At 37.2% G+C, this 9,679-nt stretch overlaps 2 protein-coding genes across 2 annotated transcripts; one reads left to right on the top strand and one right to left on the bottom strand.

Annotated features, from left to right (window-relative positions):
* The first annotated feature begins 4,395 nt into the window (after positions 1-4,395).
* Positions 4,396-6,700, top strand: LOC140799423 (large ribosomal subunit protein uL3c). The gene is made up of 2 exons (XM_073153766.1): positions 4,396-4,961; positions 6,206-6,700. Exons 1-2 carry the CDS (start codon positions 4,457-4,459, stop codon positions 6,493-6,495), a joined length of 795 nt encoding a protein of 264 aa, XP_073009867.1. The 5' UTR covers positions 4,396-4,456; the 3' UTR covers positions 6,496-6,700.
* Positions 6,701-7,182: 482 nt separating this feature from the next.
* On the bottom strand, positions 7,183-9,436 carry LOC140798465 (protein LEAD-SENSITIVE 1-like). The gene is made up of 2 exons (XM_073152299.1): positions 9,102-9,436; positions 7,183-8,192 (listed from the first exon to the last, which is right to left on the bottom strand). Exons 1-2 carry the CDS (start codon positions 9,196-9,198, stop codon positions 7,513-7,515), a joined length of 777 nt encoding a protein of 258 aa, XP_073008400.1. The 5' UTR covers positions 9,199-9,436; the 3' UTR covers positions 7,183-7,512.
* Between the last annotated feature and the right edge of the window lie 243 nt (positions 9,437-9,679).

The following is a 9,679-nucleotide window of genomic DNA, read 5'->3' as shown; positions in this document are numbered from 1 at the left end:
GAATGACCCCACTAGATTAGGGGAGAAGGGGAACCTTAAGCTCAGCCATCCATCTACCACCTCACGGCCTCCCACAATCCTTGAAAGTTCTCTCAAATAAATCCAAATGAAATAACAATAATTTAGGACAAACTAAATATTAGCAAAGCTAATATCAATATCAATATGAGAACTCCAACTATAAGATGCTAGTTGTAGAGAATTTTAAATTCCCAAACTAATTACAAATACGAACACCAACTAGATGCAAACCATAAAGAGAAAAGAAAGAGAGACAAGGTTTACGTGGTTCAGCGATGTGCCTACGTCCACGGACAAAGCAATCTTTAATCCACTATGTAAATCACCAAATACAAAGAGTTTACAACTCTAATCTCACTCCAAACAAAGGTGGCTCTATCCTACAAAATTTTTCTCTCTTGCAAAATGCCCACACTAAGTCTTAAAACCCAACATTTTTATTTATAGAGCTGGGCGTTCGAACGCGCATAGTGCAAATGCAGACTGGCGTTCGAATGCCAAGGCCTCGTTCAAACGTATGCATCAAGTTTGCTCTCGGGTTCATATTTGCGTTCGAACGGCCTAGTCGCATTCGAACGCCTGCAATAGCCTATGTTTGGAAACCGCGTTCAAACGCCCCCAAAATCCGTTCGAACGCACTGGCATAGCAAGCCTGTAAAATGCTAAAATCTAAATTTGAGCCAAATTTCAACAAGTTGGAGTCTCGGAAAATAATAACTTGTGCTGCTTACGTTCTCAATACAATATTCTTGAAAACTCGACAGTGATAGTGATTTTCCTTTTGTTTCTGTGGGAATTGGACACTGCGTACATGATCACTTATTATTGCAAGTACTACTTAGTTTATATATTTTCTTAGGTTTTAGAAGCTAGGCGTATGATTAACTGGGGAATGAAAACTTATCATGATAAAATAAGCATATCTGTTCTAACAGAGGACTATCAATTAGTTCGCTGTTTACAAATAACTCGTGTTTGAACGTTTTAGCTGTGATTATCTTATTGATATTAGTGTTACGTGGTATTTTGTATCTCTTTAAAACAGTCTAGAGTGTTGCATCTCCATACTTGTGATGGTTTTTATTTATTTAATAATAAAAGTTAGTCCAGTTATAAACTTTTATTAAAAATAAAACAAAGGATGTAAATAAGTTGAACAGCTAAAATTTAAACTAAAAATATAAACGAGGCTAACACAAGCATGACTTAGCCATATTTGGTCCAGATATAACTCAAATTATAGTCCTAGCCTTCACATTCTAAATATAACGGTTAAAAATTAATTACTGATTAATATGTACTATAACAGTTAGATTAAGATCTAATAATCAGATCTCTAGTTTTATAAATTTACTACTTTAACCATATCAAGAGCAGAAGAAGATTTAGGATTTCATGACATCCAAATCTCCGAAGGAAGAAGTGATTCGAGTAGAAGATGCGGATTAAGATCTAATAACCCTCTCTTTCCGAAAATCCTTTAGATTGCTACCAGATAATGGCTGAAAAGATGGTCAACGGCCAAACAAGAGAGGATCCTCTCGGAGAGATCAGGAGAGAGGATTTACAACGACTCAACGGTTATTAAGAACTGTCCAAATGAAAGAATCAATATACTTGAGCATGGGAAACAACACCTTTCCAGAGTGAATTCATTTACATGGTGGCAAATATTTACACGCTTAATTGGATGCTGTATAAACTCAAATCATACGTACGTATCATGTATAAACTATACGTCCAACTGCCAAGCATATTTGTGAGCCGAGTCGGCCGTCTCATCGGCCGGCGGTGGCTCATTCAGGAAAGCCCAGCTGCTTCTTGTCCACCTGCACAACACCACCAATCATATCATTTCAGAAGCCAAGCAAATTTGACAACCAAAGAGAAAGAGACCTCAATTTTGATCAGTCTCTTATTATATTTACCAGTCTCCAGTCTCGTATAGTTTGCTGATCTCGTCCACCTCCTTAGAGGCAAGAGGAGAGCTGGGCTCGCTTTGAGCACGAAGCGATGCCGACTTCTTGATCACACTAACATCTCTCACCTACGTACGTATATGATATAATTAAACGCATGCGAGATCGATTGATGCAAAAAAAACTTGGATGATATCAGGGAGAGGAAATAACATACCAGCTGAGAATTCTTAGGTGATTTAGAATCCTCTTCTAATTCGAACTCTTCTAACTCGCTCTTCTTGTGGAGCTTCCAGAAAGCGTCGATCTCTTCATTCGTAAGCGAGCTGTTCCTCCGGGATCGAACTGTATCTGACGAGAAACGAACGCATGCATGCATGGACTAACTAAGAATCATCTCCAGCAATGATAAACATGAAGGGAGAGAAAGATTTAGGAAGTTAATTTGCATACCTTTACGATCGTCCAGTGCATGCGAAGACCAACCACTCACGAGAGAACCCATAACAATTATGAGAGTAATAGTAGCAGTAGCAACAGTAGTAATTATGAACTATGGACTTTGAGATGTCTCGCCTCTTAGTATATATATAGTTAGAGGTCGGAAGTCTCTAGTCGGTGAGACGAGGAATGGATCTATTTATTAAGTTAATAATGACTTGGATATAGAGTTTTGGATAGGAACAGTTTGATGCTTATCTGATTCGAATCGAAGATGATGTGGCGCACCTTGGCTCGGGTGTGTCATCCTTATCTACCCTTCTTCTCTCTGTGTCCTTTCTTGGAGAGAGAGAGAGAAATAATTTTATTTTTTTTAAACAAAGTAGATTTTATTTATTTATTAAGGGATATTTTCAATTTGGTTAACCTCCTTTTGGAGGTTTTTTAACCCGATTCCTTATAATTTTCCGGATGACATTCTAAAAAATGAAAGCATATCAACCTAAAAAATACTTTATTAAGTGCTAAAGATAATTTCTAAAATATCTAGATTACGCTTTGGTGGGATAGGATATGATGATTATATTTAGAAACAAGTTTTTGATTTGGTAGAGTTGGCTTAGACATATTTAATCAGTAGAGCTACGTAAACAATAACAGAGTATTATATAAAAACTATTGAAAAATAAAATCCTCAAAATGGGGTTCTAAATAGAAAATAATAAGAATATGAGGTATTCTTTGAATATTTCCTATTTATTTATTCATTTATGTGTCTATATGTTGCTTTAAATGCATTTGACTTGCATAAGTCTATGGGTCTCTACAATATATATATATATATATATATATATATAAATGGTCACTAGTTTTAATATTCTTTTTTAAGATTTTTTTTGTGATGTTTAAAGTTTCACTTACACTCTACTCGTAGGATAAATAGTTTTTTTTTTTATGCTTACTCTATTATGATAAGGTTTTAATATGCAATCATATGGATTCTCAAATAAATCTAAGGAAATAAATAAAGAGAGAGCTACAATAAATATTTGCAAATAAGGACTAATTGTTTGTTAGATCGCCTCAACCATTACCCATTGTTATACCGCAAAATTCTACAATTCCTTCTTTTGTTAGTTATGTATTGGATTTTATTAATACCATTAGGGAGAGTAAAGGTAATAAATATTTAAGATAATTTAATTATCAAAATAAATAAATAAACAGGTCTTATAAGAAAAGTAAGCTATATGTCAAGGAGTATAAGTGTAATTAACTTTGCAAATAAATAATAAGCTATGATGTACATGGAATTCAATTCTTAAGCCCTGGGAGAAAGAAATATAGAACAATCATAGAGTCCAAGGTTTTTAAGAACATTATATTAAGAGCGTGAGCAGCAAGTTAAATGATATATTTTTTTTTCCACCTAAATTCTTTACAAATATTTTATAACAGTATAGATGTGGCATAATATTAATAAATTGGCATTTAATTTTATTTATAAAAAGTTTAATAGAAGTCTGCAAAGTAAAACGTGCAAGATATTAAAAAAAAAAGTTAAATATTCAATAACTATTTTTTTTGTGTGCAAATAAGTCTTATTTTTTACGGCTGCATCAATTTAATAGAGATTAGTCTCATTTTTCAACAGATTTTTATTAAATAATTTTAAAAAAAAAAAAAAACTCTTAGTATCCTTGCAAATATGAGGGTTTTTGAGGGGCATATATACAAATGTTGCATATCTAATAATCGTAGATGATGAGTTAACATAACTATATATAAAATCAAAATATAAGAGTTGAATGGTAAACATGGATATATGATAGGGTGTGAATGCTAAATAAAAATAAAAGATAGGGGTGTTTTTGTTAAATATCTAAATAAAAGCAGTTTAGTACCCCAACGCCGAAGCCGACGGTGTATTGGGCTCAGCCCATGTACAAGGAAATTGGGCCCAATTCGGGCTCGCTCCACAGCGACGAAAGAGGATAACGAAATCCTCATCCCCATTTAGCTTCAAAATCCATAAACCAGAGAGAAGAAAGACGGAAAGAAAAGAGCGAGAAGATATGGCGATATCCTTATCCTCTTCCTTCACCTCCATCCACGCCCCAATCCACCGCAAGACCTTCCTCTCCTCCCCTTCTTCCCATCTCCCATTCGTCACCCGCACTCGCGGCGGCGGCGGCGTGAAGATGAGCATGGAGGCCGGAATCGGGGTAATGGGGACGAAGCTCGGGATGATGACCTACTTCGAACCGGAAGGCAAGGTGGTCCCGGTTACTGTGGTCGGCTTCCGCGAGGGCAACATCGTAACCCAGGTCAAGAACGCCGCCACCGACGGCTACGACGCCGTCCAGGTCGGCTATCGACGCGTCCGTGAGACCAAGCTGACCAAGCCCGAGCTCGGACACCTCCAGAAGGCCGGGGCGATCGCCATGAGGCACCTCCAGGAGTTTAGGCTCCAGTCCGTGGAAGAGTTCGAACCTGGGCAGACCCTCGCCATTGATGAGATCTTTAAGGAGGGTGATCTCGTCGATGTCTCCGGTAACTCCATCGGTAAAGGATTCCAAGGTATGCGTTGTATCTTCTATCAAAATTTGAAATTTCTCTATTTTCTGGAGAGAAACTCGAGTGAATTGGACATACGCAACAAGTTCCAATTTTTTATGCTTGCACATTGAGCTGTAATATGATATTGGATGTGTGTTTATTTTTCTGTTAGAATGTGGCTCGCGATAAGGCAGCAATAGATGTGAAGGATATATTTCAATGACAAATCGTTTGGTTCTTTTAGTTCAATGAAATAGTTAAGAGGATTGTTCTTAGATAGGATTAAAATCAGATGGCCTCTGTAAGATAGGATTGTTCTTTTAGTTCAATGCTTTCTTCATCCTAACGTAACAGAAGTGATAGACCAATAGAAATCATGCACCTTCTCATTTCTCCAACATGCAAGAGTAGCAATTGATGTGGAAATCTCATAAACCTTAAGGTTGAAACCGAGAGATTCTTCGTTTAGTATTGTATTTACCACTGGAATGTAGAAGCAGACTTTAAAACGGCTTTGAAATGCTAGATGTTTGTATGCTAAAAAATTATAATACTTATATACTCCTTGGAGTGGTGAATTATAGATCTTGTGGCTTACACAAGATAACTAACTGATAGGGCACCACCTAGCACTCTAAATTCTAAGGACAACTTTGAGGTCATTCTTCTTATGCTTCTCAGTTATATTATCTAATTGATGCTATCTAATCTTCTTATTTGAGTACTATGTATAACTTGGCTTAACACAACTTACAATCGGCTTGCTTATCAGACCTAGCTAGATTCTAGCATCAGTGGTACATCATTTATCAGAAATACCTGACTGGTTGCAGCCATATGGAGCAAGTTTTAGTCATCTTATAGTGTACTTTATGAGGTTAGGATTCTATCAAGTGGTTTTAGGGTTGCTGTGTAGCACAAAACTGCCGCATTGCTTTTTTAAGTAACAAGCTGTTAGAAGCAATTTTTATATGTTTCTTGATCTTCTGATATGAACTTTCTGTATAATATTGCATCTATGAGAAGGAACTATAAGATATGAATCGTACTAAATCTTCATATGACATTTTTTTAGTCATTTACTCGACAATCAAGAGCTTCAACTATATTTGCCATGTCTATATCTCTGTTTTCACTTTCACATATCAAATTTAGCATGTTTGCCTAAGTTCCAATATTTTCTCTTAGTCAATTGTGTCATATATGTATCAAAAGAACAAAGTTGAAATGTATATGTGATTTCATCTTTAAACTTCCTTTTAAAGGTGGAATCAAGAGACATAATTTCCGACGTGGGCCGATGACTCATGGTTCTAAGAGTCACAGAGCTTTGGGTTCTATTGGTGCCGGAACAACTCCAGGACGTGTATACAAAGGGAAAAAGATGCCTGGAAGAATGGGAGGAACAAAAACCAAAATCCGGAAGCTGAAAATTGTGAAGATAGACAGTGAATTGCGGGTTGTTATGATAAAAGGTGCTGTACCCGGAAAGCCTGGAAATCTTCTTCGCATAGCACCTGCCAAGATTGTTGGGAAAAACATTCCCAAAAACTAGTTTTACTTGTTATCTGTAGGGCAGGCAGAAGCTCTTTTGCTTGCGCTTCTATCATTTTTCTTCCTAGATGCCTTCCTTCTTTTGGTAGTTCAAACATTGCAGTCAATTTCCATCCACTTCCATTTTGTTGTAAAGTATGTATACCTAATGGGGAATATGCAAGTTCTTTTTCTCTCTATTGATGAGATTAAATTTTCATTTAGAACTATTGTTCCTTGAAATTAAGCTTTGTGAATGATGCTGGAGAAGGTCTGCTCTTCGGTCATTTAAAGAAAGGGATCTATGGTCTAAGGCTGTCAACAATGATTAATGGGAATTTCTCATATAAAAAGTTATTGAGGGCTAAGCTGCCAGGTAGTTTATGTTCGTGTTAATGTCATACTTGCTTCTGTATGCTAATACTATGGATGCGGATCATTTTCTTAAGAATTGTACTATTAGCTTTTGCCTTCACTTGATCATTCTCTTTTTACCATTACAAAAGCACCAACATTTCCTCACGAAGTAAAACTATTTGCTTCATATAATGTTTCAATCTGATATATCGATATATAGATATCTATATTTATGGACACAGCAAGGAAAGAACAAAAAAGATTTCAAATGTGAATTTTGATCTTTTGTTTCCTGCGCCAATTTTGTTTCGCTAAATGGGAGGAAATGATTTTAGTAAGAGATATAAGAAAAGGTTCAAATGAAATAACTAAAATATAAGGTACTTATTGTCATAATGTCATGTTAATTCCTTTGCAATGTAGCATGAACTATGAAGTGAAAAGGTGACATCTCCAGTGCTGGATACCATCTTTTTGTTCTTTTTCTGCTCATGCATCATTGCATCAACAAGCACAACATACCACTAAATTTCCAGCCCAAAAGGAGTAGAGAAAACAAACCCTTTAACATGGGTCGCCTCTGACACAATGCAAATAAGAGTCCAATATACATAATTTTGGTAATGATAGACAGGATGCCAACGTGACATCCATATTTAATCTACACAAACACAAGGGAATTTCATCGCTGGCTCCTTTCCACTGTCTCTGTTGCTGCTTCAGGTTCTTGCAATCCTGATGACTTCGCAACTAGACTCTCGACAGGAATTTTTTCAACATCACGCCGAATTCCAATATCAGAAACATATCGGCCAATGCAGTACATGCCACTGGCCACCACTGCCAATCCACTGGCGCTAGTTGTCAAAAACCGAAGAGGAGAAGATGCTACTGCACTGACTGCAGCTGTTAAGGATGCCAACTGACCACTTCTTCCTACACTGAAGGCAGTAACCACAAGCAGACCAGTCTTGCAATATATTGCAAAGTCCTCACAGTTGTTCTTAAATAGGCAATATATGCCAAATCCGTTATTAAGGAGGTATTTGGCACGGTGCAGAACATCATCAGAGGAATCTGAAGCTGCAAGAGTACAAGTTCCTCCTCGAGCTTTTGCAAAGAAAAAAGCTGGCGAGACAGCATAATCAAAACGGTAGAGATTGCCTCCCGCTAGGAAGCAGTCAAGGCAGGACATTATCACACCATGGAGCTTGCTCTGATCTCCACATCTCGTACAGATAGTGCCAGTATTAGATCGAGAGGAACTACTAAAAAGAATCCAATCTAAGGAAGTTCCAGTCCCAATTTCCTGCCCTGCAGCCCTAGTGAAGTGAATGACCTTTCCATCTCCAACATATATCCCTAGGAAACAAAAAGAGTAAGAAGTAATTCGACATCAGATTTCAGTAACTGAAACAGCATTTAGAAGCCGAACTTAAACATCATTTGACTCAGACAGAAGCAGCAACACCTGACCGACCTATTCAGCATCAATTGGAAGATCATTATTTCACCATGGCAGTCAAAAATTTCTTAGATCCATCTATCACTTACATGTAAAAAGAAAAAAAAAATAGGACTGTGAACGAGTACCCTATAAAAGCTTATTAGCATTCCTCTAAAAGGCAGAGAAATATGTTAGAAGACAATGTTGAAGGAGTTAAGCATTTGAGTATGCAATTAATTCATGAACCAGGATGAAGAATGAATCTACTAAAGATATCAATTGGCGCAAGCTACACAAAGAAGAATTTATGACTCATATTCCTCAACACAATGATTGTGTTCCTCAATGGGAACTTTTGTAAAACCTTCTAAGTTTCTTCCATTAGAAGTTGTTACAAAGACATGATGTGATGCCTACGATAAAGAAACCTAGATGATATTTTCAAGAACAATTCCATCCTCGTTCTTCTTCTTTCGTTTTGTTGCTCCCATTGAGGTAGCAAAATCTAATATAGTTAACACTCTTCTTTAATTTCTTCTCTTATATGGAGATTACCAAACTCTTATCCTTATTCTCTACCCAAAAAACAAAATGTGAATAAGGGGCTGCATAATGCATTAATGCCCCTTTCGAGATCTACCTACAAATTCCTCATTATCCAACCAAACACGACCCCTTCAGCAAAACAACGTCGTTTTTTGCTATAAACTAATCACTTGCCGATAGCGATCACACCAACCTCACGAAAATAGTAGGCAGGATTTGGTGGGAAGAGGAGTGCAGAATAAGATTAAGAATAAAGGGAATAAGGGTAGAATGCATACCATGATGGGCATAGATGTAGGCCTTCCTCCAGGAATAGATGTGATCTCCAGGCTTCAACTCCTCCCTATCGATCTTATTCGAGAAAACACCCATCATCTTCACTCTCTCTCCTCTCTTCTCTCTCGTTCTTCTCCTCTCTTCTCCTCTTATACTTCAAATCGCACGCAAAGGTTGGTTAGTTCCTCTCTCCCGACGCCACCGAGACGTGGGAGAAGGAGGAGGAGGAGGAGGCGGAGGAGGAGAGAAGGAAGAAGAAGGACAAAGGCGAAGGCGTCGATTGCCGTTCCTTAACCGTGAAGGATTTGGGAATAAAGTCTATGTTTGGGTTAAATATTTTCGCTTATTTGGGTACGCTTTCCATTTATTAAATGGAATAGGAGGAGCTTGATAGACGTCAGATATGACGAGGGATAAAATCCTGTCCGTTGATAGATAATAAAGAATTATTCCTAGTTCCAGACCACTTGTGATCAAAGCTTCTCCGAGTTAGATACGGTATCGGCTATCGCAGCATATTAGAGTTAGATTGGTTATATCCTATTCGTTTTCTTTTTGTTTTTGTGAGAGAGAGAGGAGA

Source organism: Typha latifolia, chromosome 12 (assembly GCF_019914945.1).
Source record: "Typha latifolia isolate L0001 chromosome 12, TyphaL0001v2, whole genome shotgun sequence".
Classification (NCBI taxonomy): domain Eukaryota; kingdom Viridiplantae; phylum Streptophyta; class Magnoliopsida; order Poales; family Typhaceae; genus Typha; species Typha latifolia.
Note: the sequence above shows the minus strand (reverse complement) of the source record. Positions and strands in the feature narration are given on the sequence as shown.

Excerpts from the sequence above, each read along its gene's own strand:
- LOC140798465 (XM_073152299.1), bottom strand. The coding sequence starts at position 9,198 with ATGATGGGTGTTTTCTCGAATAAGATCGATAGGGAGGAGTTGAAGCCT. Across the intron at positions 8,193-9,101 it reads CTACATCTATGCCCATCATG|GGATATATGTTGGAGATGGA; the intron begins GTATGCATTCTA and ends TTTGTTTCCTAG.
- LOC140799423 (XM_073153766.1), top strand. The coding sequence starts at position 4,457 with ATGGCGATATCCTTATCCTCTTCCTTCACCTCCATCCACGCCCCAATC. Across the intron at positions 4,962-6,205 it reads CATCGGTAAAGGATTCCAAG|GTGGAATCAAGAGACATAAT; the intron begins GTATGCGTTGTA and ends TTCCTTTTAAAG.